The sequence below is a fragment of the Thalassophryne amazonica genome, chromosome 19 (assembly GCF_902500255.1).
Source record: "Thalassophryne amazonica chromosome 19, fThaAma1.1, whole genome shotgun sequence".
Classification (NCBI taxonomy): Eukaryota; Metazoa; Chordata; class Actinopteri; order Batrachoidiformes; family Batrachoididae; genus Thalassophryne; species Thalassophryne amazonica.
Window position 1 is genome coordinate 9593346 of NC_047121.1, and position 16059 is coordinate 9609404.

The 16059-nt window shown below is 42.0% G+C and overlaps 1 protein-coding gene across 1 annotated transcript; it reads right to left on the bottom strand.

The window, feature by feature from the left end:
* Window positions 1-12033: 12033 nt before the first annotated feature.
* LOC117501095 (interferon-inducible GTPase 5-like) lies at window positions 12034-14245 on the bottom strand. The gene is made up of 3 exons (XM_034159904.1): window positions 14091-14245; window positions 13323-13902; window positions 12034-13179 (listed from the first exon to the last, which is right to left on the bottom strand). The coding sequence occupies exons 2-3, from the start codon at window positions 13885-13887 to the stop codon at window positions 12545-12547; spliced, it is 1200 nt and encodes a 399-aa protein (XP_034015795.1). The 5' UTR covers window positions 13888-13902; window positions 14091-14245; the 3' UTR covers window positions 12034-12544.
* Between the last annotated feature and the right edge of the window lie 1814 nt (window positions 14246-16059).

Consider the following 16059-nt stretch of genomic DNA (forward strand, 5'->3'; position numbering starts at 1 on the left):
ATTTGTTAATACCATTTTTGTAGGTTTAACTACGTTATAATACTTTATACACTAATTACCATTTTTGTTTATCTTGTTAGCTTGCTAGGTATGGTTGGCTTATTAACGGCTAATTTAGCTCTTCTAACTATAACTAGCTTATTTTTGTTATTTACAATTTTATTTTACATGGTGTAGATTTTTAATGATTCATCAGTTTGTGTTCTTTAAAAGATATCAACATATAGTACCTGTGTTCTTAGGTTTCCATTTGATAGCATATAGATTATGCTTTTTATTTTCCTATAGTATGCTAACAGAGTTACTTTAGATAGATACCAATATACATTACATCATAGCTTCTCTTTCTATAATAAAATACCAGATTTATAGCTTAGCCTACTAACTATAATTTTACCTCTAGTCTACAGGCTAAATTACCTATACTACAGTCTTCTCCTGTATTATTTAGATTTTAATACCTACTCCTGTATATTATATAGTACATATTTATTGTATATGTTTATTACCCTTAATATTTAAATGGATGGATATATATATATATATATATATATGTGTATGATGTCTTATCTTTCTTATGTCTTATTATTTTTTATATATCCTTTTTTTCTTGAGCCGCTTGGGTGGGTAGGGAGAGTTCCCATGCGATTAAAAAAGCTTTTCAACCTACCGTCCCTGGTTCTCAAGACCAGGCTCCTAAGTGGCTCTACTCTTCTATTTTACTCTTCCTTTTTAGATATTTAAGTATACTGGCATAGTTCCACCTTAGAATTGGAATATAATGTATAAGATATACCTTACTGAATTTTCATGTCCAGTGCATTGCCACATGTTGGTGACTCGAGCTGCAACAATTAATTGATGACTAATCAACTACTGAAATATTAAATTAATCAACAACTATTTTCCTAGTTGATTAATCGAGTCAATTTTTTAACAACAAAAAAAGTCAAAATTCTTTGATTTCTCCTTTATAAGTGCAAATCTTTTGTGGTTTTATAGTAGTTTCTACGCTCGTCCCAGATAATAACCTGAATATCTTTGGGTTGTGGACAATACATTTGAGGAAGTCACAAACAATTAGTGATTTTTTTTTTTTTTTTTTTTTTTTTTTTGCCTTTTCCTGACATTCTACCGGCCAAACAACTTGATTAATCAACAGGCAAATTGAACATTAAAATAACTGTTAGCTGCAGTTGGTTCAGTCACTCAAGCTAATGCTAGTTTGCACTCAGCTATGAATTTATTTCGATATTTATACTGTGGGGATGATGATCCCGTCTGACGTGAGCTGTATGTTGTTAGAAATGAAAATGTACGTGCAAGTTAAACAATTCCAGTTATGATAATCTGCAAATTCACCAACACATTTAATGTCAAATTGACTCCTTTTCGTATGATGCAAGTTAAATTACCTCTGTTGTCCATACTTTGATAAAACTGAAGTGTTTACAATAAAAACGCTTTGCTCTATCAGCGAATGAGGCTATAAATCAAGATTAATACAGTTATATGTTAATGTACATATATTAATTCTTATTAATATTAGTGCAGTTAATTAGTCCCACAATAGACATTACAAAAAAGTTATAAGCACACATACAGACAGAATAAAGTTTTTTAGAATGTATACAAGCTAATTTATTTGTGGCATTTATTTTGGGGCATTTAATGATCAGCATGTCCATCCATTTTTGGTTGTTGACACTATATCACAAGAATCAGTTGACCAATTTGATTCATATTTAGCCTAAGGGTGTACTTGGGTGATCCCTGACACCAATTGATTATGGTGACCTTGGGGTCAATTTCAATGTCACAGTGAGATATTCCAAATATTGTCATTGCCACCCTGTTAGCACAATATCACAAGAACCAGTTGACCAATTTATTCATATTTCACATACAGGTGTACTTGGTTAATCCCAGACACTTTGTATTACTGATTTGTGGAGGGTGGGGGTGGGGGGTATGTCATCTCCTGATGACTCTTATTATCAGAATCAGAAATGTTTTATTGCCATATGAGTGAACAAGATCACAACATTAGGAAATTGTCGTGGTATTTGGTACTAACATTCATTCATTCATCTTCTACCGCTTAGTCCAATTAAGGGTTGCGGGGGGCTGGAGCCTATCCCAGCAGTCATAGAGCGTGAGGCGGGGTACACCCAGGACAGGATGCCAGTCTGTTGCAGGGTCACAAATAGACAAACAAACACAGACACACCCACACACACACCTACGGACAATTTTAAAGAGTCCAATCCACCTAACCTGCATGTCTTTGGATGTGGGAGGAAACCCATGCAAACACGGGGAAAACATGCAAACTCCACACAGAAAGGCCACGGGAATTGAACCCACGACCTTCTCGCTGTGAGGCAACAGTGCTAACCACTAAGCCACCGTGCTGCCTGGTACTAACATAAAAGACAAAAAAAAAAAAGCAGTATACAATGTTACAAAATGTACAGAGTGTATGAGCTAAGATAATATATATATATACGTATATATATATATATATATATACAATGAGGAAAATAAGTATTTGAACACCTGTGAAAATCAATGTTAATATTTGGTACAGTAGCCTTTGTTTGCAATTATAGAGGTCAAACATTTCCTGTAGTTTTTCACCAGGTTTGCACACACTGTAGCAGGGATTTTGGTTCATTCTATTGAGTTCAGGTCTGGAGACTGGCCAGGCCACTCCAGGACCTTGAAATACTTCTTACGGAGCCCCTCCTTAGTTGCCCTGGCTGTGTGTTTGGGGTCATTGTCAATCAATCAACTTTTTTCTTATATAGCGCCAAATCACAACAAACAGTTGCCCCAAGGCGCTCCATATTGTAAGGCAAGGCCATACAATAATTATGAAAAACCCCAACGGTCAAAACGACCCCCTATGAGCAAGCACCCGGCCACAGCGGGAAGGAAAAACTCCCTTTTAACAGGAAGAAACCTCCAGCAGAACCAGGCCCAGGGAGGGGCAGTCCTCTGCTGAGACTGGTTGGGGCTGAGGGAAAAAACCAGGAAAAAGACATGCCGTGAAGGGGGGCAGAGATCGATCACTAATGATTAAATGCAGAGTGATGCATACGGAGCAAAAAGAGAAAGAAACAGTGTATCATGGGAACCCCCCCACAATCTATGTCTAAAGCAGCATAACCAAGGGATGGTCCAGGGTCACCCGATTGTCATACTAGAAGACCCAGCCGTGACCCATCTTCAATGCTCTTACTGAGGGAAGGAGGTTGTTTGCTGAAATCTTGCAATACATGACCCCATCCATCCTCAATTCAATACGGCACAGTTGTCCTGTCCCCTTTGCAGAAAAGCACCCCCAGAGTATGATGTTTCCACCCCCATGCTTCACGGTTGGGATGGTTTTCTTGGGGTTGTTCTCATCCTCTAAACATGGTCAGTGGAGGTGATTCCAAAAAGCTCTATTCTGGTCTCATCTGACCACATGACCTTCTCCCATGCCTCCTCTGGATCATCCAGATGGTCACTGGTGAACTTCAAACAGGCCTGGACATGTGCTGGCTTGAGCAGGGGGACCTTGCTGGCCTGCAGGATTTTAAACCATGACAGCATCATGTGTTACTAATGTAATCTTTGTGACTGTGGTCTAAGCTCTCTTCAGGTCATTGACCAGGTCCTCCTGTGTAGTTCTGAGCTTTCTCAGAATCATCCTTACCCCACAAAGTGAGATCTTGCATGGAATCCCAGACTGAGGGAGATTGACAGTCATCTTGTGTTTCTTCCACTTTCTAATAAATAATCATAACAGTTGTTGTCTTCTACCAAGCTGCTTGCCTGTTGTCCTGTAGTCCATCCCAGCCTTGTGCAGGTCTACAGTTTTGTCCCTGGTGTCCTTAGACAGCTCTTTGGTCTTGGCTATGGTGGACAGGTTGGAGTGTGATTGATAGAGTGTGTGAACAGGTGTCTTTTATACAGGTAACAAGTTCAAACAGGTGCAATTAATACAGGTATAGAGTGCAGAATAAGAGGGCTTCTTAAAGAAAATTTAACAGGTCTGTGAGAGACAGAATTCTTGCTTGTTGGTAGGTGTTCAAAAATTTATTTGCAGCAGTAACATACAAATAAATTATATATATAAAAAAAATCATACATTGTGATTTCCGGGTTTTTGTTTTTTTTTGTTTATGTTTCTCACAGTGGACATGCACCTAAGATGAAAATTTCAGACCCCTTCATAATTTCTAAGTGGGAGAACTTGCAAAATCGCAGGGTGTTCAAATACTTATTTTCCTCACTGTATACACCCATATGTGATCTGTGCAGAGTACATAACACAGGGTCGCCTGAGGGGAGGAGGTCGAAAAGGCTATATCCAGGGTGAGAAGGATCGCCTCTGATCCGACCTGAACGCCCCAGTGTCCTGGAGATGTACAGGTCCTGAAGAGATGGAAGGTTGCAGCCAATCACCTTCTCAGCAGAGCGTATAATGCGCTGTAGTTTCTGTATGTCCCTGGAGGTGGCTCCAGCATACCATACGGTGATGGAGGTGGTGAGGATGGACTCAATGATGGCAGTGTAAAACTGCACCATGATCCTTGCTGGCAGGTTGAATTTCTTCAACTGCCGCAGGAAGTACATCCTCTGCTGGGCCTTCTTGACAACAGAAGTAATGATGGACTCCCACCTGAGGTCCTGGGTTAGAGTGATTCCCAGGAAACAGAAGGTGTCCACTATGGTGATGGGGTATCTGCCAGGGTAATGAAGGGGAGAGGGGCTGTGTTCTTACGAAAGTCCACAATAATCTCCACTGTCTTCTCGGTGTTCAGCACCAAGTTGTTATAGCTGCACCGGGACACCAGTCGTTGGACCTCCAGCCTATAGGCGGACTCATCCCCATCAGAAATGAGTCCGATAAGGGTGGTGTCATCTGCAAAATTTATAAGCTTGACAGACTGGTGATCAGAGGTGCAGCAGTTGGTGTACAGGGAGAAAAGCAGAGGAGAGAGGACACAGCCCTGAGGAGTACCGATACTGGTGGTCCGGGAGTCCGAGACATTCTTCTCCAGCCTCACCTGCTGCTTCCTATCCTTCAGGAAGTTGACAATCCACCTGCAGGTAGAATCGGGCACGTTCATCAGGCGTGAGGAGCCTACTGTGATTACAGCGCGGTTGTATGCCGATTACTCAAACATGTTTGTTACTGCAGTATTTAGGGCTCTATAGAGATAAATGAAAGTCTAATACAAATTAGTGTTGTTTCATATGTTAAACATACCAAATGAAGTTCATTGGTGTCTGTTGTAATGCAGTAAATATGGGCAATGTACATTATTACCAGTAGATGGCACTCTATGACCATTAGAATGTGTGGATGTGCAATACTACTATTGCCAGCAAGAAAAAAAAAAGAACAGAAGAAGACTACATGTTCCTGAGTCATGTGTTGGTTCTCTCAGACACCGAAATATATGTTTGATATTTACAATTCAGATAAAGGTGAAAACGCGGCATCTGCGTTCCATGGTTATTTTTATTTACAAGTGACCACATATTTTTGGCGACGAGGTGAACTGGATGAGTTTGTTTTCACATTTGTTTTTTTGTTGTTAGCTGTAGCTAGTCAAGTGTTATAGCTAATTTTCACTGGGCGGCTATGAGTGAAAACGGTGGAGAGGGACAACAAGCCATCGCCGAGGAACAAGAGGTGGTCGTTGAGAGAAACAGCGCCAGTCACTGTGGAAAGGGGACAGGGAGAAGTACAACGACCTGTGCAGATCATGGCAACGTTTGGGACAATCAGTGAATTTGTGGAGGGAGACAAGGATTGGGCCGAGTATGAGGAAAGTTTGGGACACTTTTTCAATGCTAATGGAATTACTGAAGAGGCTAGGAAGCGCTCGATTCTCCTGAGTGTGTGTGGGGCAAAGACTTATAAGCTGATAAGGAACTTAGCTACACCACGGAAACCAGGTGAAATTCCATATGCAGACTTAGTCAAACTCGTAGGCAACCACCACAGTCCAAAACCATCTGTAATTGTCCAGAGTTTTAAGTTCCACAGTCACTTCAGAAAGTCAGGTCAGTCAGTGGCTAACTTCATAGCAGAGCTTCGACAGCTACCAGAGCACTGTTTCGGAGCAGTGCTAGACAACATGCTTCGTGACCGACTTGTATGCGGCATAAATGATGCAATTCAGCGCTGCTTGCTGAGTGAGACAACACCAACATTGACTTTCAAAAGAGCGCTAGAGCTTTCTCAGAGCATGGAAATGGCTGCTAGCAATGCCAAAGACATTCAGAAAGGGCATGCTGGAGTACAACCTGTGGCAGTGCATCATGTAAAGAAAGACAGTTCAAAATCTGGCAAACCGGTTGAATGCTTTCGGTGTGGAGGTGCACACTATGCAAACGAATGCAAATTCAAGGATGCAGTCTGCCATGGTTGCAAGAAAAAAGGACACTTAGAAAAGAAGTGCAGATGTGGTAAAAATAAAACTAAACCTGAAAAGGGGAGAGCAAAGCAAAATCAGGCTGCCACACATCACCTAGAGGAAGCAAGCGAAGAGGCTATGTGTTCTTTTGACATGTTCGCAGTGGACACTGTTGAGGAACGGCCTATGCCATATTATGCCACAGTCACCGTACACGGACAGGATGTCATGTTTGAGATTGATTCAGGAGCGACCGCGTCGGTCATCAGCGAGGAGACCTACAAGAGGACGTGGCGGTACAAGCCACCACCCCTGATTCCATCAAAGCTCCAGCTAAGGACATACACCGGTCAGCCCATACCCCACCTAGGAGTGTTAAAGGTGAGCATCGCAGTGGGAAATCAGAAGGCTGAGGGGAGACTAGTAGTGGCCAAGGGTAGTGGTCCCAGTTTGTTGGGCCGTGACTGGCTCAGAAAAATTAAGCTTAATTGGCATGAGGTGAAGTACACACGCACAACAGAGGACGTTCTGCAGCGATACAGTGAGGTTTTCAGAGAGGAGCTAGGCACACTCAAGGGAATGACAGTGAAACTGCACATTGACCCTAATGCCACACCACGTTTCTACAAGCCCAGAGTGGTACCCTATGCAATGAAACAGAAAGTGGAGGAGGAGCTGGAGCGCTTACAGGTGCTGGGCATCATTGAGCCAGTCCAGTTCTCCAAATGGGCAGCTCCCATTGTTCCTGTTATAAAACCTGACAAAACTGTGCGAATATGTGGGGACTATAAACTTACCGTGAACCAGGTCTCAAAGCTGGAGGAGTACCCATTGCCACAGGTGGATGACCTGTTTGCAACCCTGGCAGGGGGCAAGTTGTTTACAAAACTGGACATGAGCCACGCCTATCAGCAGCTGCTGCTAGACGATGAGTCCAAGGAGTTTGTCACAATAAACACGCACAAGGGATTGTTTAAGTACAACCGTCTAGTGTTTGGAGTGCCGTCCAGTCCCGCCATTTTCCAAAGGACAATGGACAGTCTATTGCAAGGCATCCCACATGTAGCACGCTACCTGGATGATCAGCACATTTCGGGTGCTACCGAGGCCGAGCATCTCAGCAACTTGGAGCAAGTGCTACAAAGACTCTCAGATGCAGGGCTGAGACAAGATAACAGCCGAGGGTATCTGCCCAGTGGAAGACAAAGTGAGAGCTGTAAAGGAAGCCCCGAGCCCCAAGAATGTCACCGAACTCAGATCCTTTCTTGGGATGGTGAATTACTACGGCAAATTTCTACAGGACCTTTCAAAGGTCTTGGCACCGCTGTACAAACTACTGCACAATGACACAAAGTGGCAGTGGTGTGACGAGCAAGAGAAGGCTTTCAATGAAGTGAAAGAACTGCTCCATTCAGCGGAACTGCTTGTGCATTTCGATCCAGACAAGGAGGTAACCCTCTCATGTGATGCCTCGCCGTATGGTGTAGGGGCAGTGCTGTCACACGTAATGGAAGATGGATCAGAGAAGCCCATTGGCTTTGCTTCACGCACGTTGATGGCTGTGGAAAAGGGGTACTTGCAGCTAGACAAGGTCTGGCAATTGTGTTTGCTGTCAAGCGCTTCCATCAGTACCTCTACGGCCGTCCTTTCAAACAGACCATAAACCACTGATGAGTCTGTGTGGCGAGACATGTTGCATCCCACCACTTGCCTCCACCTGAATCCAACGTTGGGCACTAACATTGTCAGCCTACCAATACACCATAGTGTACAGAGCAGGAAAAGACAATGCAAATGCTGACGCACTCAGTCGCCTGCTATTGCCCGAGATGCCACTCACCACTTATGTGCCTCCAGAGTCTTTTCATTAGAGAAGTTGTGGGAAACACCAGTGACTGCATCCCAGGTCAAGCAATGGACCGAGCGAGATTCTGTCCTGTCCAAGGTAAAGACTTACCTGCTACAAGGCTGGCCCGCGGTGATAGAGAGTGAGGATTTGAGGCCTTATGTGAAAAGAAAGACTGAACTGAGCTTACAAGATGGTTGCATCTTCTGGGGGACGAGGGTCGTCATACCTCCCCTAGGCCGCTCACAGATCATGGAGGAAGTGCATGAGACACATCCAGGTGTGTCTAGGATGAAAAGTCTTGAAAGATCCTACGTCTGGTGGCTAAGAATGGACTTAGACTTGGAAAACAAGGTGAAATTATGCTCACAGTGTCAGGCCAATCAGAAAATGTCGCCACCAGTTCCCTTGCATCCATTGGAGTGGCCAGACCATCCCTGGTCTAGATTGCATATGGACTTTGCAGGGCCCTTCATGGGGCAGATGTTTCTTGTCATGGTCGACGCCCACTCCAAGTGGATAGAATGTCACATCATGGGCAACATAACAGCTCCCTCAACCATTGAGAAATTCAAACAAGTGTTTGCAGTTCATGGTCTACCTGACACCCTAGTCACGGACAATGGTCCAACCTTCACAAGTGAGCTGTTCAGTGACTTCATGCAACAGAATGGAATCCGTCACATTCGTACAGCTCCTTTCCATCCAGCATCGAATGGACTGGCGGAACGTGCTGTCCAGACAGTGAAGGAAGGTTTGAAACGCATGACAGGTGATTCTCTAAGTACTAGACTCTCACGTTTCCTGTTCAAGTACCGCCTCACACTTGAGACCACTACTGCAAGTACACCAGCAGAGATGTTGCTGGGCCGTAGGCCTAAGTCAAGGCTAGATCTGCTTCGCCCTGACTTGAAAGCAAAGGTAGCAAGAAAGCAAGAAAAGAAGGAGAGCCGCGATCTTCATGCGAGAGAGAGACTGCTGAAACCAGGTGACAATGTCTATGTGAAGAATTTCAGCAGTAACTTCCAGCAGCAATGGCTTCCTGGGGTTATCCTGACACAGAAGGGTCCCGTCTCCTATGTCATCAAACTGACAGTGAAGCATGGTGGTGGCAGCATCATGCTGTGGGGATGTTTTTCAGCAGCAGGAACTGGGAGACTAGTCAGGATTGAGGGAAAGATGAATGCAGCAATGTACAGAGACATCCTGGATGAAAACCTGCTCCAGAGTGCTCTTGACCTCAGACTGGGGTGACGGTTTATCTTTCAGCAGGACAATGACCCTAAGCACACAGCCAAGATATCAAAGGAGTGGCTTCAGGACAACTCTGTGAATATCCTTGAGTGGCCCAGCCAGAGCCCAGACCTGAATCCTATTGAACATCTCTGGAGAGATCTGAAAATGTCTGTGCACCGACGCTCCCCATCCAACCTGATGGAGCTTGAGAGGTGCAGCAAAGAGGAATAGACAAAACTGCTCAAAGATAGGTGCACCAAGCTTGTGGCATCATATTCAAGAAGACTTGAGGCTGTAATTACTGCCAAAGGAGCATCAACAGAGTATTGAGCAAAGGGTGTGGATACTTAGATGCACGTGATTTCTTCCATTTTATTTTTATTAAATTTGCAAAGATTTGTACAACAGCAACAACAAACAAATCATATTGTCATAATGGGGTGTTGTGTCGAGAATTTTGAGGGGAAATTAATTTACTCCATTTTGGAATAAGGCTGTAACATAAAATGTGGAAAAAATTAAGCACTGTGAATACTTTCTGGATGCACTGTATATCATCATGACTATATCAAGTTTTCACTTATAGTTTCAGGTGTATCGCTGCTGATTTCCTTTGAGGGTGTGGTCCAAAAAGGTGTTGTGCCTGATACCTGCTCCTTAATACATGAGTTGATAGAACATTCTGATCACACTGAGGCTTTCAGACTGAGGGCTCTAGTGAAAACATTCTGTGTATCCTTGGCAGGCATATTTAGGAAAAGGTCCAGAGCTTTATAGGTTGAGATACAACAAGCTTTTCCTCCTAAAAATCCATTAACTGCAAGGAATCTGAGCACTTCCTTTAGTGTTATTAATGCCAGTTGGACAGCGTACATGGACAAGATTTAAACTAGAAAAGGTCCTGTAACTGTCTGTCCAGCCAAGGGTTAGTTGGTCACTGCTTGAAGTTCACTCAAAGGTTCACCTCTGGTGTAGGACAGATTCTCTTGTGACTTTTTGTCGATCTCAAACCCATGTTGATACTCTGTGAAACACCAACCAGTAAGTTTACATCAACAGCCACAGAAAGACCCAGAATGAGTACTAATGATACACCTTGAGATCAAGCAGCCCACCATTTAATATGGAATGAAACACCTTTTTTTTTCCTTTTCAGTGATTTTGGAGTTGATAATGGGCATGGTGAGCAGCAGATCATGATGCTTTTGTGCAGGAAGTCGCCTGTTGAGTCGCCCTTTTTTAATACTAAATAGTAATACAAAAAGAGAATGAGTCCCGTAGACCAGAGTGGGCTTCAGGGACAGTTTGGTACAGTTCTATTAAAACAGGCAAGGAAACATTAGATGCAGGAAGACAGTTCATTTAACCAGAAATACAGTTTATTAATAAAAACCTCTGACAACAACAGAAGTCCTTTGACTGAGTTTGTGTAAGATAACCGTTCACGCTCAGATCACGTCAGTGTCCTCGTTTCCTGTCTCTTGTCCAGTCTGTGTCTTGTTGTTGCAGTAGTTCGTTAGTGACCCCTATGTAATGTAGTCTGTTGTTGTATTGTAAGCACCTATGACGTTTGTGTGTTTTTACTGTAAACTGTTAATTTTTACAGTCCAGATGGAAATTAGCCCACGGTTATAATCTGTCATATTTACACTTTATGTCTTTATCGATATGTGTTGTTGAATAAATAAATGAAATTAAATTAAATGAAGGGCTGCATTTGAATAAAATTAACAGCCACTGAGGTCAGAGGTTTTTTTATTCAATTTTATTTATTTGACATTCAAGACATATAAACAGTACATTATCACTGATTAAAACAGTATTCTATACTGACACATGAAATGAATGTTGAGGATTACTCAAGAAAGTCAAAAGCCTTATTTACATTGTGGTCCCAAAAAACAAACAAAAACAAAACAACAAAAAAACCACAAACCTAAACCATGAAAATAGAATATTTAACACCATGAATACAACTAAGAGAACAAACAAGAAACATCCAAGAAGTGTGTTTGTGTCATGAAAATTTGTTCAAAACCTGTGAGTGCCGTAAATCAGATATAAGGAGTTTTGTTTCTATTTGCAAAAACAGACAGGTCAGAACAGGATAAGTAAAGTAAAGATGTTCCATCTGGTTTTATCTCCCTGTCTTAGCAGGACCGACCCACACAGTCACCACGCTTCAATGCAGCTTCAACAAACTGGTTTCAGCCCTTTAAGAAGTGCTTGAGTGAAGTCCTCCTGCCATGTGGGGCATCAAAGAACCGGGTAAAATGTCAGAGTCCACCAGGCCACAAAAACATAGTGTGTTTGTAAAATTCCACCACAGACGTTAGTCAATTTATCACACAAAAACAGATCAGAAATGCAAATTTGATCAAACACACACTGCAAAATTCAACCAACACATCTCTGTGGAGAAACAAAGTTTGGTTAAACATTATCAGTGTATTACAACATCATCCTCATTTTAATATACATTTATAAACAATATTCAAAGAAATTTCTTCAAGCATAATTAATATGTTTTTTAACATTTATCACTATGACAATACAATTACTATTCAATCACAAAAGTCTTAAAAGTTAAAATTAAAGCATGCTGATTTAAAATATTTTATTCTAGTTATTCTAAAGCAGTGTGTTCTCATCATAAGGTTCAGACTTGCTCAGTTGTGTTCAAATAAATCAGGAAAGTACATCAAGCTTTAAAAAAAAATAGTCCAGCAGCATCTGTACATAAAAAAGATCAATAATCACCAACAACATCTTATTCTCACAAAACATTATCTACAATTAATCAATTAATTTACTTTTTTAAAGGCCAGATCAGAGTTTGTCAACATCTCAAAGTACTTTTTGAGAAGAAGCCACATGTTACCGCCAGATTAAAACAAAGATCACCTTCTGACCTACAGCAAACCCCCACACCATTTGATGGTGTCCAAATATTTATGGACTATAATATGTGCATGTCTAACCTCCCTATGCACTCTGATCATGGGGGCGGAGTTGCCCGGCTGTGATGATGCGAGTTAAAACATCACACTGATGTATTCAGGCCGAGAGCTTTTTTGAATACATTCTTTGCATCTTCAGCGAGCATGTTGAGGAAAAACCTCAGAGATTGGTAGGTTGACACAAAAGAGACCACTCCACTGACAAAACTGAAGACTGGAAGAAATCTGAGCCCTTCCTCAATTGTTATTAATACAACATGGGTGGCAGAGTTGATGAGTATATCTTTTAAAACACTTGCTGAAATATTCTTTCCAGCCAGTGGTGACGTCATCACTTGTTCAAGTTCCCTCAAAGGTACATGTGTGGTTTGAGACAGATTCTTCAATGATGTCTTGTCAAGACCAAAGCCAACTTGATACTTTCTGACATAAGAAGTGATTAAGCCTAAATCAACACCTGCAGAAAGACCTGGAACTGGTACTAATGCTACAGCTCCAGATAAAGTAGCCATGTATTTAATCTGGTACTGAAAGGCCTCTTTTTTCTTTTCGATGATGTCAGAGTTGATGATGGGCATGCCCAGCAGCAGAACATGACGCTTGTGTGCAGAAAGTGTTCTCTCCAAAGTGTCATGTAAGTGAGGAAAATCATAGAGGTGGAGTTTACGGCTGGAGATCAAGAAGACCTGTGGAGACTGGAAACCAAGTTTCTGCAGATCTGTGAAACACAAAAAGAAGTTGAATTTAAGATGATAAAAAGACAACAAATATGAATGAGTGAGTGAGTTTTAATGAGGCACAAAATAAAGTTTTGAAACACCACAAAGTGATCTTTAAGAAATTTTTATGCGGCACACTGACTTTGGAGACAGTCTTCTTTGATTGTCCTCAGAGTCCTTTCTTCAGTGAAGTCTGACTCATCTTCTTCTGCATCACATAAGCTGTGGTCAATCTTTGAGCGAACAAAGTAGAACTTTTTCTCCATTTTCTGAATCTCCAAAGCGATCTTCACGTCATTTTCTCTGAATCGGCCAGCTGAGATGATGATGAAAAAATCAAACCTTTCAAAACCGACTTGCTTCAAGTACTTGCTGGCTGGGAACTTCATGGTGCCTATACCAGGCATGTCCCACAGTATGATGCTTGGGTGAGTTGGATGAGCGTATTGTTTAACCTCCATGGTGGTTTTGGTACAACCAACAGGAGCAGCTCTCTCATCGCTGGTTTTTATACCTCTGAAGGCATTAATGAAGGTGGATTTACCAGCACCTGACTCTCCTGTGACACCAATATTTAGTGGAGTATTATTCAGTTTTTCAAGATACTCTTGGATCTTTTTTGCCCCTGCAGCAGAACTTTCCTTCATTGCATGTTTAATTTCATTCATTAGTTGGGTTTCTTCTGGGAGAGCAGGTAGGTCATCCATGGCCAGGCTTGTAAACTAATAACAATTTAAAAAAAAAGGGGGGGTAGGGTAAAAACCAAGATGAAGCAAAATCTGATCTGAGATAACACAGAGGATTGGAAAGTTTATACATGACAGAGTACATAATTGTCTCCTTGACTGTCCATTATATAGTTTGATACGAGTTCATAAAGGTTAAAAAAACAAAGCACTTATCTGAATACTCAGGTGTCTTCTGAAGAACTGAAAAATAATGAAGAGACGCGTCTAGTTGTCTACCAAGCGTTTGCGTGAGTTTTAGTCGTCACAGCGACAAATGTGATACTGAACAAACAGGCTGCCAGAAAACATGAAGATGACGGATCCACCTGCAAGAAAACCCGTGTGCCCACATATTCAGAGTGATTAGAAAAGACGAACACGCCAGCTGAATGTTGTCTGACAGGTTTCCGTTCATTCATTCATTTTCTATACCTACTTACGCCGACTAAAGGTCACATGGGGGGGGGGGGGGCTGGATTCTATCTCACAGTCACAGGGTGTGAGGTGGGACCCACCCTAGACAGGATGCCAGTCTGTCACCGAGCCACATACAGACAAACACATTCACACTCGCACGCACACCGACAGACAATTTAAAGATTCTTATCCACCGAACCTGAGTGTCTTTAAAAGTGGGAGGAAACCGGAGCACCCGGAGGGAACATGAGAAGAACATGCAATCTACACACACACACTACTCACACACACGGGGGCTCGAGGTTTAAGACTCTGAACCATCATCGTTGGTCGGTGAATCTCTCAAAAATAATGGCTGTTGTACTCTGCCGATTCAAAAACAGCCACACATATAAGACTTTTATGGGTGTGAGTTCTTCATTTATAAATTGATTTCTGTCCGATTAGCTACAGCAGAAACTGATTTGCAGGATCTGAAGCATGAATTAACCGAGTCTGACTGTAATGAAACATTGTTTCACTTGACTTTGCTTAGAGTGTAATCAGCAAGAGTTATCCATGATGTTACATTATTATTGGTGAATAAAAAAACACGAGCCAGAGAGAAAAGTCATAGAGTGGCATCAGATCAGTTTTGTTTAACTGTTGGATCCGGAAAGCTGTTAAATGTTTCATTATGAATTATCTGCTCCATTTGGTGAAGCTACTAATTCTGGTCATCATATTCCTGGTTGTGCTGAAAGCCAAATCAGATGTTCAGGTGATGACAGAAAATAAATAAAGTCAACTGGGCCATCCACATCATCTGCCATGAGGACCCCAAAGAACCATGGGCACTGCCAATTTGAATGTGGGCGCCGCTATTTTGAATGGTCACATGTGCCATGCCACCTGTTTCATCTGCCATGAGGACCCAGTTGCGACGACGTCACTTCCGGTTTGCTTCTGTGTCAGATCAGTCACCAGTGTTGCTCAGCACGTTGCTAAAACCTCCCAGATCTCAGGTTCTAAAAACAGCATTTTCAGTTTTAGAAGTGTTTATTTCTTTCTAGCTTTTACATATGAGAAACGTGTATTGACTTGGTCGCACATCCGGTAACTCGGCCTGTGAGGTCTTAGCAACGTGATTAGCAGCACCGGCTGGTGTGTAAACAATCCATAGCGGACAATGAAAATTTGATGCGAGTTTCTTCATTTTCACCACTTTTTATGTTTTTTAATGCCTCAGCAATGCGAGGCAGTGGGTTGGACCAACAAAGTGAGAAAGAATATTAAAATCTGTCATGAAACACCAAGAGGATTATGTGTCACATCGATCATGCGTTACTTTGGGGAAAATAATCAGCAGCTAGTCCCTCCTGGAACAGACCAGCAATTCAAAATACATACGCAAATGACATAAAATATAAAAATATCTGGTGTGTCTATGAGGTAGGAATAAATATCAGGATATTCATTGAACATCTGGCCATTGTGTGGGATAATTTTTCCATCGTCCAGCGTCATGTTGGTATGGACAACATCTCAGTCCTGCTGCTGCTAATTTGGTTTTTATGTCGCTCCAGGGAGATATTATCCAAACCCTCTGAATAGTTGAAGGCCACACTAAGGTCCCAACAACAGAAATATAAAGAAATTCAAACAAATAATTACTTAAATGTGGAACTGAAGCGCAAATACCACTCCCACATAAACAATGTATCTCTATGGTAAAACTTGCCCAAAGCCACGGAT